At 44.9% G+C, this 24,503-nt stretch overlaps 1 protein-coding gene across 2 annotated transcripts in view; it reads right to left on the minus strand.

Moving 5' to 3' along the window:
- The window catches only part of raraa (retinoic acid receptor, alpha a), a 147,752-nt gene that overhangs the window by 26,524 nt on the left and 96,725 nt on the right, over positions 1 to 24,503 (minus strand). Inside the window, exon 1 of one of the 2 annotated variants that reach the window (XM_085416035.1) lies at positions 13,664 to 14,759. The exons of the other annotated variant lie outside the window; for it this stretch is intronic. Coding sequence (XP_085272161.1) covers positions 13,664 to 13,841 — 178 coding nt within the window. The 5' untranslated portion in view covers positions 13,842 to 14,759. Of the gene's footprint in view, positions 1 to 13,663; positions 14,760 to 24,503 lie in introns of those variants that run through there. 2 annotated transcript variants of the gene reach the window in all.

The following is a 24,503-nucleotide window of genomic DNA, read 5'->3' on the forward strand; positions in this document are numbered from 1 at the left end:
AAAGCAGAAGGTGTAACCACAGTGTAACCTTCCTTTGTCAGCCATTATAAAAGGGAATTTACGCAGCGTTTCTGGAGTAACATACAGCTGGGTTACTTCAGTACAACTCAAGATCAAGGTCATCATCGGATCATAACAGGAACACATGCAAGTAAAACCCCGGCCCTTTGCAAACTGCTCTTTAATGTTACCACTCTGACTTTAAAAACGACTTCATGAAACATTAAGCCTCTCTGTTACAGAGTGCCTGCATTGGTTAATTATAGAACTATGCATGAGCAGATGACTGTGTACATGTTTTTGGGCTTTTTCCCCCCTAAGACAACAAACTGTACTCATGCACACTGTGAGCCAGGAGGGTGCCAAAACAATACTAATCCTGGGCCACCCAATACAGACTCAGTGTGTGGTCTGACAAAAAAAAAAAAAAAAAAAAAAAAGCCTTGAAGGTTAGCATTTACTCATCTGGGTGATGCAGTTTTGCAGAGCCACTTAGAAAGAGTGCAACATAAGCTTCAATTCCCTCTATTCCCATAAAAGCCTCAAGGTCAGTGGCATTACAAGCAGAGTTGGAGGGTCAGGGGCCTGGAAATATTCCTGTGACCTTAAAGTAATCATGGAGAGAGACAGGTGCTGGGGAGGAAGGAACAATGGTTTAGAGAGAGGGTGAGTTTGTGAACACTGCACGTCTTTTTCGAAAATTACAGTTGAGTGATGCGAGACAGATGATTTCAGTTAGAGTGGAGATCATGAACACATTTCTGCCTTTAGCATTTAAAAACAACGACACACTAGGAAATGCTGGAAAGTGCATTTGATAAAGGAAATGAATTACGTTCACACACATTAACCGGGCCCTATTCATCTTTATTGGCAGGAGTGCCACACACATTGCCTCTCCTGGTGTTTGAAGGCCAAAAGGCCTTCATGAATACTTGTGCTCTAGTGTTTGCACTTCACTTGCTAACAGAGAGGTTATCTGCCCATTGACACTCACTAATCCAATGTGGCTGGCAGCATTCAAAGTCCTCCGTTCTTAAGCGCATATTCAACAGTGGAGGAAGCGGGTCGTAAATATGGGAGGGAGAAAAGGGCTATTTGCATTAGAGGGCTAAAGTGGACAAGGAGAGGCCTCGAAGAGGTAGATAAAAAAGGGGGGACAAGGATCAAGAGGGGGGAAAAAAAGAAGAGGATCACGAGGATCTGGAGAGAAGAGAGGATCACCAGGGACAGGCTTTGTCATGTTAAATCGCTTCTCTCAGCCCATGTTCTCCCTTTCTCCTCCTCCTCTCTCTGGAGAATACAATAGTCAATCACAGGGGAATAGATTACAAGGGTCCGATCTTCTCAACTTCAGAGCAGGATAGTGACATTGGAAGTGGGCTTGAGGTCGCAAATAAGCGTGTGCAGGACTCAAGTGGGTGACAGCGTGTGCTCAGGGCGAGCAGCGACCCACAGGGCAGAAAACAGAACCCAACAAAACCTACAGAATACCTCGAGCGCACACAACTTGAGCCAATTTCAGCAGGGCCAAATTTTAAATTTACAACATTGAAATCTCTACATCTATATATGCAAAAATCCACTATTTCATTTGTGTGCTAGTTAAGTAAATGAAAAACACACTTTCTAATTTTGGCCTGTTTCAAAACAACACAGCAGAGGTCAGAAGGCAAATATTGGTTATGAGGCAATAAAAAATGCTTTAAAAAAGTGCCTCTTCATCACGCCATTTCTCCCCAAAATTAAGAATCCTTTTAGGTTTGTCACTTCATTTACTTGTCAACATGAGTTACAGGTTCTAGTTAAACCTTACATCTGCCTTCAAGCCTCAGCAGGTTAATGTGCATTCCTTTAACATAGACTGCAAACATAATGACCATGGTTCCCTTCATAAATTAGCTAAAAGTACCAATGTCAGCTTTAGAGTTAAAAGGGCATTGTGCATGTAAATGGAGGCATCTGCAAGAGTCTGGACAAGATGATGCAGCAGGCGTGCCATTATCCTGTCACTAGTCTGTTAAAGAAGTCAAAGATGCTATGACCCAAGGGCTTTTTTTTTACTAGATCGGCAAAGTGGTTAGAGTGGCCTAAAGACCCCTCGGAGACAGCTGACATATGCAGAATTGCCAGACGCAGAGGAAAACAAGCTAAATGCAATTTAGTGCGGCTGCCCATCCTTCATATACAGAGATTTGGAGCCTATATCATTGCCTGACGAGGCCGCACATTTGACAGAGCCATTCTGCATAAAGCAATGCGAGTAAATCCAAAGACGAGAATAGCAGCTTATAACAAAAGTTCCCCTAAAGGCTGCACAGCCAGCCAAATCTTCTCCTGCTCATGCCCCCTAATGATGAGTGATGACAGGCGTTTTATTCAAATGTCTGGTGCACAGTGTCGGTGGGGCTCCTCGGCGAAGATGTGAGCAGAGTGAGGGGTAAAACTGGGAGGCAGCAGGAGGCACATTCAATTGCATTTGATGTCAGTGCCATCGCAATAAAAAACAAAAAACCCAAAAGCAGAGGTGCATGTCAATAGCGCTGGGACATTAGGTTTGCTCTGTGTTTAGGACAAATGGCTGCTGACAGCAGGCAGAGTCATTAAGGGAGTGCAGTGGGATGTTACTAGAATTTAATGGAGGACATGTTTAGCTTCCTCGGGTATGGGTCGTGCTCTTCCCTTCTCTTCCCCTCTCTGTGGGTGCTGTCTCTGTCTCTGCAGACACTAATTTCCTGCATGGATCCCTGACCTTTCAATATAACCTGGGGGAACCATTTGATCACAGCACAGACACACATAAACCACACACCATTTCCTGTGATATGGCTGCCCACCAGTCAGTGGGACTGTTTTTTGTCAGACGACATTGCCTCTTAGAAATGGAAGCCTTTATCATAGAACATCAAGTAACTACATCTTCCTCAACTTCCCTTTTTTCCTTCTTTTTTTTAAGAAACAGTAACAAAACTGAAACTGACTTTCAAAAAAAAACAACAATCTAGTTTATAAGTTTTGTGAGGTCGCCATTATTGTCAAACTAGTTTAAAAGTGAAAACATGAGTACAGTTGTGCTCCAAGCCAAGCGCTTGGATTAGCCTGGTGTTAAAGCTTCCACCTCTCCCTCCTGTCCTTCCCCCCCCCCCCAGGGTTCAGTTAACCCCAGCTGGCCTTTGCCGATTCAACTGCTGCCTCTGCCAGCCCTGTGACCTGGGCTTCATTATGACCCTCGGGGGCGACTGGGTCTCGTTTTGCTGCGACCCAGTTCCACTGCAATAGCAATGTATGCCACTCCCAGTTAACTCTGTCCATTAAGCTAAGTGGGGCCCGTCAATTATTCAACAGTTTCCAATGTATAATTAAAGAGATAAGGTGTACTGTCATGAATAGCGGCGCACGCAGGTGAGGAAAGACAGCAGTACTTTTAATTCAGCGTTCTTTGTTATCATATATCTGAATGGCAAATTTTTTTCCAATGTGATGAGAGGGATGTTCAGAGAAACAATAATGTTAATCAGTAATAAAAAGCAGCAGCAGGGTGTTTCATAATCATTAGATAAAAGACAGGCGAGAGGACAAAATGAGGAAGTGGAGAATTAGGGGAAGTGGTTTAGCATAGGGATGATGAGAAGATGAGAGCTGCATAGAAAGAAAAAGATTCACGGCCCGAAGGATGAGTAGAACATACTGTGTGTTTATTCTTATGCTTTAAAAAGAAAAAAACAAAACAAAATCAACTCATTTATAAATCACACTGAACTCAAATGAGAGTGAGTGCAGAGAGAAAATTAGGCCATAGTTTTAAAAGCAAGAGAAAGCAGATTTACAGAGCTGCCCGCCCGCCCACCCTCCCCCCCTGCTGTGTAGGTGTGCGTCCTGGGGGAGCCCGTGATGTTAATACAGTTATTAAGCCTCTCCACTGAAGCCTGCTCCACCTCCTCTACCCCGAGCATCAAGGAGTTCTCTCTGCCTGCCAGGCAACGGGCAAGCTTGCCTCTTCCACAATGAGATCAAACAGACCCAAGTAGGCCAGCTCAGGGGAAGCCTGTGATGAAGCGTCCCACTGAGCAGCGAGGGCAGGTGGGGTTGGGTATGTCAAGCCCAAGGAGAATCCCAGCAGGCTTTAGGAGAAGGGGTGGGGGTTAGACTTTAACCTTGCGATAGCTCCTCCTTCACTTCTTCTTCTCTTTAAAGTCAGCTGACCAAGATTCCCATGCACCTCTTCTTGGAGTTGGGGATTACAGCCATGAAAGGTTTTAGTGAATGTATATGAGAGCTGACTTTTTCTCTCGTTAGCTTCAAGGATATGTGCAGCCATCAAGGAGGTTTGCAGGTTGATAAGACGTGCACGGCGTACAGCCAGGAAAGCCCCCCCCCCCCCTTCTCTCTCACAACCTAACTGGTTACCCCTGCAGCAGGGTGTAGGTGTGTGTCTAATCGCTGCGTTACTGCGTTATAATTCAGACAGGACAGGGAAGATTAGTGTTGCCACTCCTGCCTGTAGCCAAAGGGAGCAAATTTGGACAAACATCTAGACAGCGTGCAAAAGTTGTTTTTCTAAAGTACTAGCAGGTTTTTTATTAACATTTTATTTTCCACTTATCTGCAGCAGTTTTTAACAGGAATATAAATGAAATGGCTAAGTTTTGACAAACATTGTGACAATGCTGGCCAACTGGCTCGCACACATTAGGAAGATCACAGGAGGGCGTTTTGTGTCATGATGACACTTGAAACTAAATGAAAGGAAAGAAAGTTAGTGACTAAAGAGATAGGCAAGATAAGGCGTAATGTGCTGTAACGTGGTAAATAGGACGGGGATATAGGTCATTCTGTACCAGACTCAGTTCCCCAACACTGGCCTGTTGGCAGCTAATGGATGCAGGCCAAGTCTCTATCAGTCGCACTAGAACACTAATAATATGAGTCACCGTGCCAAGAATCTCCCCTTCTCTTTCCCTCTCCCAGTTTTATCCCTTTACTCGTTTGCCCCTCTTCCTCCTTTGCCATTTGTTCTCTGCTGCTTTTTGTTCAGAAGGAGAAAAGGCCAAAAATCCAGAGACCAAAAAAATGACATTAAACCCCCTGAAAGGCTCCACAGAGATTACTGTTTGAAAATGCCAGCCCCTGCCCACCTCCCCCTCCTTTTCCCTGCGCCTGAGATCTCTTTTTCCTCCCTCCCCTTACCTCCATCTCAATTTCTTTCAGCTGAGAGGTGCTGACAGCCCAGACACAATAATCTGGCTCTATTGTGGAACTGCCACAGTGGCAGCAGCGCTGTGCAAAGGTTTCCCACGTATGGCGCGAGGGCAAAGCGGGGTGTCACGTCACGGCGGTGCCACTGAACAGTGCCGCTACAAGGGGGTGGGGGGACTGGTAACTACTTGCAACAGAGCACCATGCAGAGCTGCTTGACAACTCCAGTTCAAAATGTTGTCACCTTTTCCATTAGTCAGCTCCGGGGCTCAAGCAGAGACCGAGAGGAGGGGAAGGGCTATCTAAAATCAGAAGTGTAGGAGCTCCTTGGCAAAGCACAAAGAGGACTTCTCTTTGATCACAATGCTATCACTGGGAGCACAGAAAATATTATTTGAAGGTTGTTAGACTATGGTCAAAACAAAGCAAAAGTCCAACACTGGAACACCAACTGAATTATTTAGTGAGCTCCATCATATCTTTGGGCAAACCTAGTGGAGAAAATTATTTCTTCATACACTTTTCTCCGTTTCCTTCATCTTTTCAGCCAACTATAAAAAGCCTTCTACAGGTTACTGTTAAAAATCTCATGGAATAACAGAATGCACCCTCTGAGCTGCATGGCTGCATATTTCCCCGTAAGCCCAGCCTTAAACTGAAAGGATATCCATGAAAACAGGACTATTTTTTTGAAGAAAAAAAAAAATAAGGAAAGGATAAGGAAAAGAGAATCATTTGTGTCTGATTTTTAACCAGAGAAGAGAGTGCGTGTCATCCTGAGGGTTGTTGACTTAACTCCACTCACAGCAAAATGAACAAGCAGCAAGGAATTCCGGCACATTATTTTTCCCCGGAACAAAGAAAGGACCTCGGCATCTGACATAACCATTTAATTAACATGATATGGGCCTAGAAACGCTCTCTCCTTACTATCAGCCAGGGTACATCAATAACAATAGCCCAGATAAGAGAGAGCAGGTCACAGCAAAGGTTAGACGTATCTTTAAAAAGACAATACCACCTCCCTTTTGAGAACACAGCAACTCCACTCGTAACAAACAGGATCGAGTTGTTTCAGTCTGCACTCGTCACCTTTCATAACCCGCACTGGTTTGGAGCTGCTCAGCTAGGATGCATCTCTTGGCTCACAGAGAGCACAAACATATCAAACGTGGTTACGGGGGAACAAGTGGCATGTAACCCGAGCCCGTCTGCCCCCTTCAGTCGGACATGCTGTCCTATCCATCACTATCCAGCTCTATACTCTTCCTTCCCACCTCGACCACACTACTGGCAGTCTATTTCATCCTGGTCCCAGGTGGGTCTTTAAGAGTCAAATGTCAGAGGCCGAGCTGCAGCCAGACACATAATGAATATGAAGCGATTCAGAGGGGCTGTGGGAAAGAGAGGAGACTGGTGTCCAGACAGTCCTGAGTCATGCTGAGCAGACCTTTGGCTGGGATGATATGAGAGAGAACCACAGAGGAAATGCTACGCAACATGGACATCTGATGTTATTTAGAAAGGTGCTTTCATAAATCAAGACAAGACATATGAACAGGTCTCATCTTCCTCCGACTCTGTATGTTCCTGCGGGGCTTGTTAGAAACGGAGATAGCAGGTTAAATATAAACCAGAAAACAGACTCCAGTTATTAACTACAATGAGATCATCAGAAACACCGAGACCGTTTGCTATGTTAGGAGCTGGCCTGCTGGCTTAATAAAAGCATAGTTGAAACCAAGGGGATTTTGTTTTGATGTGCACAAAATAACTGCGGAACATTTTGTGATGGGATCACACCTGCTGAGATGCGTTCTCAGACCAAATATTTTATATTGACAGCCCAAATGAGGATGAGGATGGGTCACCTGAGGATTTATGAAATAGATTACAAATTAAAAACAATGTGGGACGGCGGTGTAAAGCTATCATTCCCACACCCTTTACACACTGCACTTGTGGGTCGGATCGCACAGGTGTTTGAACTTGACCTTCATTCTAATCTCAAATACACATGTGCAAAGTTTCACGGCTGCATATTGCACAGTTGAAATGCTACAGTGTTGAGAAACTCTGCCCACAGACTGAAGGGACATGTGAACACCTGCCCTATAAAAACAGCCTTTAAAAGGCAGTCTCTGCTACAGCAGGTGTCACCGGGGAGCACACAGACTCACTAGGTGAAAACAATGGCAGTCATGCTGTTGCAGCTGATAAATAAGGGCAGGTTTGATTCAGGACTCCGTGCTGATTTTTTTCCCCCCTTGCATTCAACGCAAACACGAGCTGTGACAGAGCATTCGTTTTCAGTTAACAACACCAACTGAGACGGCAGCAACACGGTGCTATTTTTTTGTCCCGCTCGTGTGAAAGTGCCAGGCTTTTGTATTTTTAGCACACTAACCTCCAACCTATTTTTCCCCCCCCCCCTCTCGCTGTCCCGCTCTCAAAATAGGCGGGCATTCCACTGCGGTGCATGTGCAAGTGTGCGTTTGTGTGTGAACTACTTGAGGTGTGCACGGTTGTCATCCATGTGATGCTAACACAGATCCCCAGAGGCAAAAACTGAGGATGAGTGTGCTGGTGGGAAGCAAGCAGTCCTGTGCTCTGGCCTGGAGCTAGTGGCCTGAGAGAGCCTGGCTGACTGCACAAGAGAGGCAGAGGCATGCAGCGGTCCTCTGCAACTGATGAAACAAGGCAACATTCCATGTAATCACTCTATATATAGAGGATGCTGAAAAAAAAGAAGGTTGGAGGGCAGGAAATCTTGTAAAATATGAGGAAAAATTAGGGCAGGGAAGCATTAAAGATTAATCGCCACACTGACTGCCCGGCTCAGGGTTGCCATGCGGAGAATGCCACCACGAGATGGGAAACAGGGAGGAAGATAAAGTGTGAGAAAGGACACACTTTAGGAATGAAAATGCCTCGCAGATGAATTCTGGGATGATAAATGTCCGTGGTTCAATACCCTGATGAATTTATGTGTGTTCCATTGTGGGAGAGTGGGGATAAAACATGGAGATGGGGAAGAGATGGGAAGCGCAGGGAGAGAGAGGGGAAGAGGGAGACAGTGCCGGTGAGCTAGCCATGCAGAGCACATTGCGAACAAGCCATCTGTAGAGATAAGTAAAGAAGTGATTACAACAGGCCCAGCTCAATTTCTGACAGTTGACGCTTGACTGCCCCTGAAGAGCAGAATTGATTTAAATGAAGAAGCAATGAATATTTTAGAGGGCAGAATCCCCCTTTAACCTGAACAGTTTTGATGTCCCTCCCAGCCCCGTGCGTGTGTGTAACGGTGCTGACACCAGGGAGAATGTAATTATTGATAGCGAGATTACAGCCCTGTTGTCGCAACGGCTGCAATCAGCTGCCTCCTTTAAGCCCTGATGAATCAATGACACTGCCTGGATCTTTTCTGTCTGCACTGCTTTGTTCATCAAAGTCAGCTTTGCAGTGTACACCAACCCTTGTTTGGGGATTTAGCGGCAAACCAAACTGGTGTACAGTACACTCTGACTTTTGCCTCCGGCTAATTCTCTCCGCAAACAAGCTGAGGCCCATCAGTTGGTTTGAGCGTGCGTTCATGTGTGCACAAAGGAAAAGAAAAAATGAAATGCCCAGACAAGAATATGCTGAACCCGTGATGTACTCGATATGCAATAGCAAGGCATTACGTCGCGCCACCTGCAAGACAACATCAAAGTTGCGAGCCAGCTATAGCAGTGTTTGGAAGTAAAAAGCCGGTTATTCTGCCACTCTGTTCAAGGTGAGGGACCACACCCAGTCATTACACTTTGTGGAGTGACTGAGCCAACGGGCATTTAAACAAACAAAAACACGCATCTTTGTTGCTCTTGGTAAACTTACTGCAGCGACTGTTGTAAGTAACTGTTGAATTGCATTAAAAGGGCAACGACTGCTCCACAGGTAGGTGGCAAGGTGCCGTTTTTGGGAGCAAGTGATGGCAGGTTGTGAAATGCTGCCCTGCAGCCTTTCCCAGGAGAATGGCAGGAGCAATGCTGAACTCCAGTCACTCCTCTGCCATTGCAAACATACCTTGATGACACAATTTGTTATTGATGTTACCCTGAAGGTGAGAGCAAGCGTATTCCAGTGGACAATCAGATTGCACTCTTTCACCCACACACATCTCCCCGCTCTGTGATGTCCCAGGCATGCAGGCTACTAAATCGCAATCACCTTTGGTTGATCGGGTTTAGATAGATGTGGCAAAATGAGGAGACTGCCTAACGCTTTCCTTCTCCAGAAGAACAGATGACCTTGTCTCAGAGCTGTGCATCATTTCTGCCAGTCCCATCAAGTCCGGACCAATAAAGCCCCACAATAAAATCCTGATGTTCATGATGGCACCAAGACACATTTGTGTTCAAGCAAAAAACATAAGACTCAGGGACCCCACAGTCGCATAAAGGGCATGGTCATTCAGGAATACTAAGGCCTGGAATTTGCATTCCTGCCTTATATAAACAGTCACAAGCTGTAATGTTATTAAATTAGCTTTGCCAAGAAATCCTTGATTGTTCCAAGAAAATAAAATTTGTACTTTATGATCTTCCCCTTGTAGGATAGAACCCCCCCACACACACACTTCTGTGCCAGAAACCGACAGTACTCTAGCCAGTTCTGCTTAGTGACCCGACTCACCGTTTATTTTCTGTTGTTCATGTTTTTCCAGTTTCTAGCATGCACTATAAAAAAAAAAATGCACATAGAAAGAAAAGGTGCAGGAAGTGATATTTGCATTTCTTTCGTAAGGCTGACACAATCTGTTCTCCTGCACAAAGTCCAAACACATCACCCACTTTCCGTGTTTCAGTGTTGCTTCACAACACAAACAATTACGGGTGCTTTTTGTGGTGCTGTCTGATACTGCAGACTCAGAAAAAACTAAATGGACTTGCCTGTAAATCTGAAACTTAAAAAAATGCAAATTCAAAAAACTGCTCTTACAGCCAGAAAAAAAAAAGGGGGGGACAAGGACTTAAGGACTAAATATCAAACAACTCAGATTAAGACACATACTGTTCATGTAAGCGCACTTTCATCATCTTTCATCATCAGAAGACAAACATGACAAAGAATGCTTTGCTCTCCATCTCACATATGCTCTATGCAGTGACTAATTCTTTTACACTATAGACAGCCTGAGAAAAATATACCCCAAAGAGCAAGACGCCCATGGGCTGCAGAGCATTTGAGCCTACCGTGCAATCCCCCCTTTCCACCATATCCCCAGTTTTTAGTGTGTGACAGTCATGTGAGCAAAGCCGCGTGCATTCTTTCGTGCATGAGCCTATAACCGCTGTAAGGATTCTGACTGTGACTCAGTGAAAAATCAAGTGGATTTAATCTGCAAGGCCACACACTTTTCACCTGAGCCATTCAGAGCCTTCTTCCAAGTAGAACCAAAATACAAACAGCACACAATGCCTATGACTGGGCAACCTGGTGATAAACAGAGGCTACATGTAAACAGTCAAACCTCTTAATACACACCATCTTTTAAGAACTCGTTTTACAGGCTCATAGTGTGCTGGATTATATCAACTGATGTAAAATGGAAACATAATCTTTCTCATATTGCACCTTTCAGTCTCTTTAAGGATCCCCTCGGGAAAAGACCAGTCTCCTATGATTAGTTAGCTAGCCTGGCAAAAGAGCACTGAACATTGGTTATGTATCATAACCTCTACTCTACGAATGCTGTTGTAGGCCTTAACCCTTTATCATCAAAGTATCATACTTGCTGTGTAATTCTGACTGTAAAATGACAAAATAATGCTCATCTTTCTTTTCTCTCTAGCCCAAAATGATTGAGGGGATATGAAAATCTAGGCAGGGCTGGTTTTTCTGTCTGTATTCAAAAAGCAGTACTTACAACTGAATTGTGTTACCGTGATACACCGAATATCCCGGCAAAACCTGACTTCTCTTCTTTCCAAAAATCATTAATATTGTCTCTAGAACAAACAGTTATAGAGATGTGATCATCTGTCATTTAACTATAGCATTACAGATTCAAAACAGCCATGTCTAATGAAGTGCATGAAGGGGCTCCAACAGATGAATAACAATGGAAGAAGCTGCTGATTCCATGACTTAAGCTAGACAGGTATAATTCAAATATATATTGGTGATACAAGTAAGAAAATGAGGAGTAAATCTGAATGTCAGTAAATCCAAGCTGAGCAACAGCAAGTCCTGTACGACTTAATTACACCCCATTGGTGTGTGCTTTGGACTTTATAATGTTTAAATGCACAAAAGAAGCAATTTGAAGGAATATCACTATCACTAATATCACTAAAGGGAAGGGAGTAGGCTCAAAAGCATAATATGGCCTTGTTAAAGAACCAATAATACTGGGATGAAGCACCCATATGATGTGGATTTATACCCACTCACTTAGTGGGTCCAGAAGGCCGTTTTAGGCTAGATTCACTTTAGCAAAGATGGCACTGAGTGCATGCTTAGAGCCAGAAAGCTCTTCTGTGAAGCCTGTAATGACTAGATAGATCCAATGTGGAGGGGTTGAAAAAACAGAGGACCAAAAAAGAAAAGCACAGAGGGGGTAAAAAGAAAAAAAAAAAAAGGTAAGACCTACCAGGAAAAGTGCAGAGGAACATACCATGACACTACTCTCTGTGAACTTCAAAAAACAAAAAAGCAAACAGATGTTTATGGGATTGTCTTGTGATTTTTTTGAATCTGGCTCATTTGGATTCCTGCGTGAGAGCGGGGAGTGACGAGGAAATCTCGCGCTGTTGTCTGGGTTGTTTTCTAGCCCTATGATCCAATAAGCCTCTGAGCCACGTGATGACACTTACGGATGTTGCGCCTCTCTGCTCTACACCCTCCCGTCAATGTTCTCTGGTTGTGCACTAAATTTTTTATTACATTCAAGCAGTAAGGCAAAGAGCAGATATGCTACCCCTCACCCACACACACTCTCACTCTCCCCCTGCAATTCCTCCATTGAGCAAAACAATGTGGAGTCGAGTAAAGGATCAGAGGTCTTTTCCTGGGCCAAACCCCCACAGTCTCCCCTCAGACGAGCTCACATGGTTTGAATCAATGCCACCACTAGAGCTGTTTTAATGGACCGGTTCAATAAATACTATCAGGCTCTTTGAATATCTGTTTAGAAAAAAAAAATGTACGGGCTTCGCCTCTTTACTCGGGAGAGATCTTTTTCAAAACAAATAATGAGATGAGAAAGATGAAGAAAAGATTACAGCACGTACAAAATAGTTATGGCTGCTTGTCTTTTGTTGTTGCTGCCAAACATTAGAAATTCCTGTCTAAATTTCCCTTTGTCGTGCGTTTCTATAGTCTTGAGACAAGGAGGAAATTGGTCCTTAAGAGCCCGTGGAGATTCCTGCCTTTTTTTTTTTAGCTCCTTCACCAGTGAAAGACAACAGAGCTATCCCTTTATAAAAAGGGCCTGCTCACGCTTTATGCAGCCTGGCTCTACTGAGGTAAAGAATGGGAAGCAGCTCTTGCTATACTTTGTTGCTGCAATAAAACTCTCTCTCTCTCATATCTGCAGCAGATATGCTATCAGCAAAATTAAATCTCCCACGGCTGCTGGCGGATACTGACCCAAGGAGATCATGCAGCAAACGCATGAACGTATCATCAATCTAAACTAAATCTCACTGATATAAAAGCACAATAAACCTGTCATTTATAAAGACTGCTATCCTCACTACCTAGCACAGGAGTCTACACATAAAATCATACTAACTGAAATATTGTTTTTTAAAAAATAAAGTTATGCGAGAACATCACTTCAAATTATTTATTAAATATAAATAAATGAGTGCAAGGCTTTCAACATTTAACAGATACAGTTGTCTGGTGAAGGCCATGGTGCTGCTGCTGAGGAACTTTGGCCTGTGGGTACAGCTTCCCAGATTACCAGAGGACCAGGGGATAACACTGGCATGAAAGTTTGATCTGATTAACGCTGGCATCGCTTGCACAAACCTGGTTTGCATTAAGTGCAGATTTCAGGAACGCAAAAGCTTCGGGTAGCGTGGCCTGGATCAGAGCGCAAACAGACTGGCAGGAAAGAGAAGGAGGGAAAAACCCCAAACCTGAGCGAACGCTCAGAAAGAAACGAGAGAGACGAAAGTGGGTCAAATATATATAGGCCTGTTGCAGCATTGACGGCTTACTGATTGTGATAACGTGCAGCGTTGTTGAGCACATATTATGGGGTTTAAATAATGGAAGTGGTAACTCCAGAATAAAAAGGCCTTCAAATTATCGTTTCACATGCGACCGGCGTGTGCTGGGAAGCGCAAAATAGGAAATATAGTGATTATTATGCACACACACTAACAGGGAGGGTTCAACTTCACCAATTAGTGAGATGAAGGGGAGGGGGGGGGTGTTTAAAAAAAAAAAAAAAAAAAAAAAAAAAAGCACCTACAGTGATTGGAGCCGTTCCAGTGCTGGTTCCTGATGGAAGTGCTGTACGGATGGGGCGCCCCGGGCATCAGTCCTTTCTCCGGGATCAAGCATCCTCTGCTCTGGTTGTAGTAATCCATCATTAAAAACGGGTTCGGGCTGGGATTCAGTCCCACAACGTCCACACTCTCATACATCATATGAAGCAGGGCGACGGCAGGGGGGAAATATTAGCAAGAGGGCAAAAAACAAAAACAAAATACCCGAATTGTTTGTGAGGGGTTGGTTTTCAGCTCGCCACCAGCAGCGGTGCCGAACGGAGGGGGGGAAACTGCATTAAAATCGAGGGGAAAGTGGTAAATCCAAACACAGCAGGGACATCGGAACATTTGGCATCTTCTCACGGCAATGTGAAGATCGAAAACCAGACCGATGGATGAATCGGTGTCCGAATGCGCCTGATCGGATATGAAAACATAATCTCAAAGAGCAGTCTGCGTTGTGTCCGAGGTAAGAAACTCGACAACAGAAATACAAGAAAAGGAAAAAAGAAGAAGAAAAAAATCGGGGACGAGCCGAATAACTTCAACAGAAGGTGTCTGTCTTTACGGCGCTGCTCAAACAGAGCAACATATGAGGCTGTATCCACACGACAAAGAATAAATCCAACCCCCAGTCCAAACAAATCTTTAAATAAATACAACACAAATCTCCAAAGTCTGCGTGGACAGCGCAGGGAGATTTGGGAATGTGTTGCAGGCGCAAATATTAGGAGAGGGAATTCCGCAGAGTTGCAGTTTGTCCTTTTGGGTTACGGTCGGTTGTCCCGTTTGTGCCCGTCGTGGGTGGACTCCTGTCAGCTCCGTAAAACGAACCAGTCCCCCCTCCTCCTCCTCCTCCTCCCCCCAGCCTCGCAGACTCTGTTGCACTACAACGAGCGGCCGCTTCCCTCCGTCAGACCCTGCTCTCCAACATCCAGGCTCCCGTTAAAACGCGCAGCGCCGCCTTGTTTTGTATTCGGGGAAGAGAAGCCTAAAACCATTCCCACACCAAACCGTGCGGCTATCATGTTCTGCAGAAATGTGACAAGGCACAGCAGCTGAGAGCTTTGGCTCCACCTCCACTCGGCTCTTTCTCTATCTCCTCCCCCCCCCCCTCTCTCTCCTGCTTCCCCTCGGTGCCTTTCATGCGTTGCTCCGCCCCTTCTTTAACCCCTTCAGGGACGTCACGACGGATCTCCCTCTCCCGAAACACGGGCACTGCGGGAGTGTTTCTTTTTGGGGGGTGAGCCCGCCGGCCGCCGTCAAACTGAGCAGCGAGGGCTTTAAATAGGAAAGTATTTGAGGACATGATTAAGTTATATAAGCTCAGTAATTAGTCTTGCGTGTCTTTACAGAGTGATTGTGCACACAGCGGCTGCTATATCACAATCTAACTCTCTTGTTTCTTTTTTTCTTTTTCCTGGAAGTCCCCGTTTATGTTCTCACTCTTTACTGGGCTCCTCCTTCCAACTAATTTGACCCTTTCCCCTCATCAGTCCCTAACCCTCCCGATTTTCTTCTCCCCCGGCCGCGGTCTCCCTAATTTGCCTAATGCTATGCGGCTGAACTTTTCCTGAACCCAGGCAAGTAGGCAGCCTCACCTTCTGGTGACCCACTGGCTGACTCGGATCTCTGGCTTGCTCTCATCCCCACATTATTCAAGGTTTCCCACCTTGTATACCCAGTGTAACACTATTACACTTTTCCTCTGGTGCTGCCCAGAGAGGCGCCTCGGTTCACACAGCACACACAAGGATAAAAAGTGCCAAAGTCACCCAGTCATAGTAGCAGGGCGCTTAACTTTTTCTTTCCTCCCTCACAGTTTAGTTACAGCTAGAAGAAGTCCAGGAAGTTGTTTTCGGAGTTGCTGACTTTATACCGCAACATTCCAGGTAACATTGTTCCAGCTTATTAAGCAAACCCTGCAGCTGTGTCATCCATGAGGCATAGCAAAAACTCACACTATAAAAGCAGTTTGAACAGTCAGCTGACGCTAATATCAGTGCTGATAAAATATAGTGGCAATGAAGTTTGTAGCCCCGTGAGTGCATCCAAACTTCTCATGTTTTGCCTTTTTCCCCTTATGTGCTTCAGAAATCCCAGCCTGTAATTTTGTGATTGTCATGTGATCTGGAGGACAGCTGCTGGCCCAAATTGTCTGTGCATGCATAATAGTAGAGATTAAGGCCAGGCACCAACATACAAAACTGTGTGGGGTTTTTTTTTTAACCTTAACAATGTAAAAGCAGAAATGTAACGTTCGAAACACACAGAGCAAATTCTGCCTGTTTCATAACTCAGTGGGACGTCCCTGACAAAGTCGAGAACATAGGAGGACACTTTCCGAGCTGTTTTGGTATCTCGATGTGGACGCAAAGCTTTTCCAAAACTGCCTGGGTGGACAGTGAACATCTGATACCCGATCTTGTGAAATGTATCTGCGCAAACACAAGCACGGCCAAAAAACCCTGAGTGGCTTGTATTGTAACCTACACCACAGCCGAGACAATACCTCTCCTCCCCCACTTTCCCTACACCTGAGCCACAGGCCACAGCTGGGTCTGACCAGCATGTTTTTTGTTTGTTTTTTTTGAAAGGGATTATCTGCACACTGGCAGGGGGGCTCGGCTTGCTCCGCCTCCAGTGACTGTGACACTTATTTAATGCAGGCCCCTAGTGTGTTTACCCTGCCTGATAAGAGCCGATGTGCAGGCCTGGGCCATGGCGACCCCTCGTCTGCATTGATAGCGCAGCCACACATTCCTTGACAGGATTAGCCCAGTGAGTAATGGTTGTCAGAAAATGCTAATTTTCCAGGCTCTGTTTTCCTCTCTGAAGAGGGAGCATTCATCCCTGGGTAATACCCCATGATTGCATAAAACAAGCTGAGAGATAACAGACTGCTGATCATTACTTATTAAGAGAGGGGAGAATACAAGATTAGGCTGACATACAGTCCTTTTCCCACAGCTTTTTATTTGTAGCGAAAAGAGGAACTCCATTAAGTCAAAAAAGAAAAAAAAGAACTGAATATATCCAAGTGGCTAAGAGTAAATACGTGGCAATTTTCACAGGAGAAGGTGATATTGGAACAGCGGACTCCGCTGAGTACACAGTTGGAGAATTGAGTGTGTTACACTGCATTAGTGGAAAAATTAGGACTGGTTTTTATTCCCAGTAATAATATGTAATATGTCACTCTCACATGAAAGTCAAAATATAAGAGCCAGGACATACACTTGACGGCTGGTACCACAACAGCAGAAGTAAGAGTGGTAAGTTAAAGAGGGAGAGGGACGAGAGGCACGCACACACACACAGGTTTCAGCCCACATCAACACACACCAGTTCAAGTGGCTATTCTTGTTCCAGCATCAACAAGCGCCACACTCCTGAGAACATGGAAAAGTACTTTGGCACTGGAAAGCCAGAGAGAATGAGATTGTGCCTCGATCCCCTAAGTTGACGCTGAGGACCCAGTCTCAGATTCGTCGCTCGGGCTTCAAAGTGAGGGTGCGTGAAGTGCCGACTCCAAACCGATGCACGGACCTGATCAAAGCTGCATTCAGACGCAGGGGCCTTGCAGAAAGAGTTATGCAACTGAAAATAATAGGGAGACACCACGAGCGGCAAACATAACAACCTTGATCTGAAGCAAAGCTGCAAGTGAGAGTCTGGTGAAGAAATAGAGAGAGAAATGGGGGGTGGGGGTGGGGGGGTTTAGGAGAGAATTCAAAGAGTTTTATGGGCTAAGAGAGAAGAGGAGATTGCTGGCTGGACCTTGAGGGTGTCAAACTATTTTTACTGCCCCCACTTTCCTTCTTTCTGAGTCCAATCAGGGGCACTAGGAAGCTGTAAAAAGTGCACGCCTTGCCATTCCTTCCCCAAGGAGATGGGCAGACAGGTTAGAACAAACAATAGGTTGTTTTGTCATTTGGATTATGGCGCACAGCAATAGTGGGGGGGAGCACAAGTCCTGTGTAAGTGCACAAAGTGGACTCAGCAGTATCCTTCTTTAGAGCATGAGTGAGAATTTCTGTTTCTGGAGACGATCCACTTACATCTGCAATCAGCCCTTGGCTCTTGTGTTGCTACCTTCACTCTGGAGATCATTTCTGTCCTCTGTGACTAACGAACACATCCTGCACAATGTGCTCTTTATTGGACATGATGGTCAAATCAAAACAGAATCAAATTGTCTCAATGTCATGGAAAAGTCTGCTGAGCTCTGGCTGCCTAGAGACACTAAACAGGCAAAACAAACAAAAAAATAAATAAAGAAAGAAAAACCAACCAGACCTGCCGTATCGCTCAGACAACAGTCGGCTTGGGTAATAGCCATCTCTTGACACGATAAGGCCAGAAATGTTCCAGTTAGAATGGCCTGGGCCTAATTTTAGAGTTCCTGTCTGCCTTAGTGGCTACTACACAAACACAGGCACTCATGGCTCACCTCCCCCAAAGCACTCCTGCACATGTGCCAGCAGATGGCTAATGCCCAGACGATAAAGAAGTTGGGGCAAGCCTCGGCAAAGGTTTCTATCTTTCTTAAATCTTCCCAGCGGCCTAATAAAGCAGCACAGCGGTGGAGAATTCAGAGAAGAAGCACTTTAAGGAGTTGAAATGTGTCCTAATTTGAGACGGCAAGATAGTGATCGAGTCTGTTCAGGTCTCTGTCACACTGTGAGACAAAACGGGCTCTCTGTATGTCAGCATTATCCCACGACTGATCAGCACCGTAATCCCACCCCACCCCTATCACTAGCATAGCCCTGGCAACCACTTCCTCCTGTCACTCTCCAACTAGAATCACATCTTTGGCGTGCATACCTGTGTGGGTTTACGCATGTTTGCTTTCAAGTCTAACTGAACCTCCGTGGCCCGTCTGTTACCACTCCGTTCCCCTTACTGCCTTTACAGTTTCCGTGTGTGTGTTTGTTTGCACAGCTGGTTTTGTGCAGCCTGTACAGGCAGCACCAGCCAAACCCAGCAGCTGTGCTCCCTGACATTGAGCCAGTGCGTAATGAGGGCCCGACCCTCCAATGTGAGAACAAGCTCCAGTTATCAATGAACAACTGTATCACTTCCACCTCCCTCTGTCAATCTAATGGAAACACATACACACGCATGCGTACGCATGAACGCACACAAACCTTGACCTAAAGTTAAACTGGTCTATAGATCTCAGCCTTGGTGCTTTGCCATCCTGTGTGTGTGTGTGTGTGTGTGTGTGTGTGTGTGTGTGTGTGTGTGTGTGTGTGTGTGTGTGTGTGTGTGTGTGTGTGTGTGTGAGAAAGAGTGTCTTTTCTAAAAGGACCCTCTTAGCCCCCCCCAGTCATTATCCCTTTAATGTCCTTCCGACAGCAGATTCCAGCATTTATGGTACAGGCATATATCTGCCCATAAAGCCTTTTATTGTTCAGCCCAGCTCTATGGTGGCCGTAACCTGGTTTTCCCATTTTTTATGGGGGACCTTCACTATATCACAGAGGGGGGAGGACAAAGCTGCCCACCATCGGTGTTTACCAAAGTATGGCCGACTCATAAATCCATCGTGGCCGGCGGCATTCTGGAAATACTTCAGCAGAGGAAGAGAACGAGAAAGAGAGAGAGAGAAGAGGTAAGCGACGTAGCTTATTGTATAGCTTGTAATTGTCCACACTCTACAGCCTTGAGTTAGAGAGCCATCTCCTCAACGATCATTAGGTCTATGTTGCTTTGCACCAAGTCCATCACTCAGCAAATCAAGAGAAAATTGCTATGGATGTTACCCTGGAGGAAGGATATCTCAATATCAGTCATCCAAGACTTGGAATGGCCTCCATTAGATGTCAGAGACGGGGAGATGTTTTAGTGCATTCAGACGGATACTGGCTAATTCTATTTAGAGAAAAAAAAGGACAAGAAGAAGAGAGAATAAAGCACAGAAACAAGGAACAACAAAGAGAGCAAGAAAATGAGAAAAACAAGGGGAAAGAAAATATGGTCAAATTCCTCCTGAAGTTTTGTTGGCAAATTTATAAGTTTTGTTGATTATCAATTACAAAAAAAGTGTTTATTCACACATTAACCATGATTAATCACAGAGAAACCATTGCAGAGAAAACAAACTGTAACCAAACCTTGACTGAGACTTGATAATCATTATCCTGATTTGAAATTATGTGCGCCTGTCAGCAGAGTCATCATACCCGTATGGTATATTGTCTGGACTGGTCCCGACACGTTGCTACCAAGCTATCAACCTCCAGGGCTGAAAAGTGAAGCCAACAGAGTTGAAGCAAGTCCCAGTCCCCATAGACTCCCGAAAGTGAAAAACTTCAGATGTTTACAGCCCAGCGCTTTAGTTGATTGCCATTGGTTAGTTCCACCTCGGCTAGTTCCAATAACTTCACTCTCAAAGCTGACGGCTGTGTTAATTACAGTAATCAATTACACAGATTGGAAATTAATTGCAAATTTAATGTTTAGCTCATTTTGACAGTGCTCCCTGCAATGCATCCCTTGCTTTTGCTTTTGCATACACGTTCCTGGATGACATCCTTCTATACTCATATTTTACCTGCAGCTGCTGACTAATTAACTAAACTGTGAGAAGCAGGCGAAGTATATTATAAGGAAGTTACAGAAAGGAGATGAGCTCTTGCAAGAAAGCGCAGAGGGAGAGTCAAAAGGCAAGGAAGCAGGAAGCTGGAAGAATAATCTCTCTGCTCTGCCAAAGCTCACTCAGAAACTGGCATTACTGATGCAATTACAACTCAAGCTACACTCATTTATCCATGTCTGCATTTCCTGAATCCAGGTTTTCCATCTCGTGGTCTTAAATCAGAGCTCTCAAAAACTAGAGATGTGCTGATAAAATGGGGGGGAGAAGTAAGCATGTTCTGCATCTCTTTCAAGTTTTTGATTATGACCATGCTGTCTGCTTTTCTGGTTGAAAGCATTTCATCTCTTTCTTTTAGAGATCTAAGTATTTTCCCCACTCCCTCTTGGTGCCTTCTCTCTCACACTTCAGGATTTGAAGTGCTACAGAGGACCAATTTCCTGTTTTCTATTCAGAAGTGTGATGCTCGTGGTGGCCTGGAGGGGATATGGGAGGTGGTGGTGGTGGGAGGGGGTTAGTGGTTCACTTTAAGTGGATTGCCCTCATTCTTGTTGTGCCCAGCCCAAAGCATTATGATGCCTCGGTGACTGACCTCCGCTTCAGCAGTGCCCCTAACACCAGTACAGACAGGGCACACCAATTGTTGTGCTTGTTGCACAAAGGATGAATGTGTGCCACGACCTGCACAAAAGGTTGGACAACTGCAGGCCAAATGTGTAGTCAACACTCACTGAAACCACAGTCTGCAGTGTGTGGAGTGGGCTGGGAGTTATTTGCGATACAGCTCTAATCCTGTGCTCGCTCTCTCATAAAAGTTGACTGCCCTCTCTCTCTTCTGGGCGCCCTTTCTCGCTGCAACCTGTTTTCTAATGCTTGTATGCATGTCGGTGTCTGTGCACAACTCTGCCAAATGATATGAAATGTTCAAAAAGTGCCGATCTAATTTGGATGTTGATGAAACGTGTGAAATCCTCAGCTTACCCAGCAAAGTTGGGAGCCGGTGGGGACAACAAAGGCCCTCGGGAGAGCGGCTCAGAGCATGAAAAATGCCCCTTGCCGTCATCACCGCCACGGCCCCTGCTGGCCTGCCTTTTACAGAGAGGTGGGGGGAGAGAGAAAGAGGGGATGGGGGGTTGGGGATCTGCCTCATTCTAACTTGGGAAGGCAAGAAGGAGGAGGGTTAATGGAATGGATGACTCCGGCACATTAGATGAGAAGTGAGCAGAGCAATGAGCAGAGAGGGAGTCATCAGCGTTTCAAAAGAATGGGGTGCAGTGAAAGTAGACGGAGCAGCTATACTCCTTTCCCTGAGAGAGAGAGAGAGAGAGAGAGAGAGAGAGAGAGAGAGAGAGAGAGAGAGAGAGAGAGAGAGAGAGAGAGAGAGAGAGAGAGAGAGAGAGAGAGAGAGAGAGAGAGAGAGAGAGAGAGAGAGAGAGAGAGAGAGAGAGAGAGAGAGATAGATAGATAGATAGATAGATAGATAGATAGATAGATAGATAGATAGATAGATAGATAGATAGATAGATAGATAGATAGATAGATAGATAGATAGATAGATAGATAGATAGATAGATAGATAGATAGATAGATAGATAGATAGATATATATATATATGTGTGTGTAAGTGTGTAAGAAACAGAGGAGTTAACTGGATGAAAGGCAGCCACATTTAGCCACAAATCCCAGAGGTACACATACGGGTCAGCTTCAAAGATATTCACTGTATGTGGGGTTGTTACTGCAGTCAAAAGGTTTACTCATCGTAGCCCCAGGGAGTAGAATAGAGCTGCGTCATTCTCACACAACTGGCACGTGAAACAGATATCAGTGGAAAACCTTTTGCCCTCAGACATTGGCTCGTCCTACCCTTGGCATTTAGGTGCACAAACATTGAGGTGGGGGAAAAAAAAGGGAACTAGTGAAAGCAAAACTAACATCACATGGCTTATCATATGTTTAAAAAAATGCATTTGCATCTGGCAGCACAGAGAAACTTTTGTGCTTTTGCTTCACTCGGTTGCGCATATCATTGCAATCCTAGTGAAATGTGACCGTAATAGAGAAGAGGAACCTTTTTTAAAAAATGAACAGATCTGTGAGAAAGTCAGGGTAGAGGCACTGCTAATTTCTTTCTATTCATTCACGCTGAAGAAAAATTTCTTGAAATGAGCTGCCTTTGCAGTTGGGCCTGCCTGTGATTAAAAAAAAAAAAAAAAAAAAAAAGGAGAAGAAGAAGAAGAGCACAGACTGGCTTTGGACTGATGGCATCCAATGGCAGTCGCTATGGCTACCCAAACCATCTGTGTTGTGAACCCATAGAGAGGGGGGAGTGTCTCTAAAGTAAGTAAATAGGCTAATACAAAAAGTGAATGGCTCAGAAGGGCAGATCATTAGCTGACCACATCTTGCTATTCTCTGTGTGATACCAGGACAGGAGGAGGGGGTGTTGATAGATTTAAAAAAAAGAAAAAAAAAGCAGCCTGATAATATTTAACCAGCAGAGATCTGTCATCAATCTGGACCATCTTCCCCCCACCCCACATCATCTGTCCTCACCGCCAGCTCTGACCCATTGTCATTCAAACCCCAGCTCCCTTTCACTCCTTATTCAATATTTTTGAGCCATTGTTCCACCTTACATGCCCCGGCTACACTACATTACTTTTCCCAGTCAGTGGTTTAAAAGGGTGGAGAGCAACAGCCAAGAGAAAACAAAACAAAAAAAACCCCCATAATAAGTTATAATGTCAGAAAGTAACAAAAACATCAGCCGGCCGTCACACAAGTCTGAGTTTTGCGTACATTTTCAAGCATGCACATTGTGACACTTTCTCCACTTCATACACACACTCCTTTTCTCCCCTCCCTTCCTCCCCCCCCACACACACACACACCCACCCACACGGAGCAACCCTGTGGGCTTCACTGGGCTCTTTGAATAAAAAAGAGAAGTCATTTATCCGACTCATCTTTGCTGCACCTCGCAGCACCTTTTAAAAACACTCTATATTCCTTGCTAAGGCTAAAGCTGCACCTTACTGACAGCATGATGGAGAGCCCTATTCTACCCCCCTTCTCTCTCTCTTTCTCTCTCTCTGCAGTCTCCCGTCTTTCCATCTTAGCTGCCAACAGCCCTGACTTACAAAAAAAAAGTAAAGGCTAAGCTTCAGTGACGATGTAAGAAAGTGTAGATCCTTGTGCATCTGTCTGTGTGTGAGCTTCAGTGTGTGTGTGTGTGTGTGTGTGTGGTGTGTGTGTATCAGTGTTTGCATGTTTAATCGGGGGGAAAAAAAGTGGCATAGTTAAATGTGTAAAAAGGTGGAGGGGGAGTTCACAGATGAGCTTGCTCATGTGTGGAGGTGAGAACAGGAGTGCCAGAGGCTGCTGGGAGGCCTGTCGTGTCAGAGCTCATCAGCAGCTAACAAAATCATCCACCAGAACCTGTCAATATTCACTTCGCTACCCTCTCTCCGGATCAACTCGTTTGCTGTATTCCACTCATTCTATTCGGTTTTTGTTATTATTGTATAACCTGGAGAGACATCACAGGCACGCTTGTCAACTTTGCTGTTGTTAAATAAACTAGGTACATCTTTGCTTTCTCACAGATTACTTAGGTTTTAGTCTTTCACGTGTAGGGAGACCACACTATGCAAAGTGTGGACCTGTGTAGGTGTCACGTCACCATTTTTTTCTTTAAATCAGTCAAGGGCACTGCAGAAGCACATTACACTGAAATCGAGTTAAACAGCAGTATACCCACTGCACGCATTCGTCTCAGGATCTCGTAGCATAATGCTCCATCTTATTGATTTTGGGGCAGTTGTTTTGCTTTCCTTTCAGGACATTGTGGGCCAGACGAGATGGTGCGCAGGCTGCGTCTCGCTTGATTTGGAGCGTGCTGCGTCCGCATTTTTAGAGTAAAAAGCAAAAGGTCTGTGTAAAAGGTTCTCTGGTGACTTGTATTGTGGTATGGTGATATGGTAGCATGTAAATACAAATCATACAGATTGAACTGAATATAAATCAGTTGGAAATGTAAAAAAAAAAAAAAACAGAAGGGGAAAAAAAAGAAAAGAAGAAGATGGCGTATATTTCTGTTAGCACACGGTCGAGCGTTGGGTTGTCTAGACTGTATTTGACCAAAGGTGTGCGCGCTCCACATTTGTGTGTTTATCTGGAACAGTTTCCATGTAACCGAGCAGACATCGACAGCA

Source organism: Rhamphochromis longiceps, linkage group LG8 (assembly GCF_057381845.1).
Source record: "Rhamphochromis longiceps isolate RC_006_pf linkage group LG8, R_longiceps_female_GT1.1, whole genome shotgun sequence".
Classification (NCBI taxonomy): Eukaryota; Metazoa; Chordata; class Actinopteri; order Cichliformes; family Cichlidae; genus Rhamphochromis; species Rhamphochromis longiceps.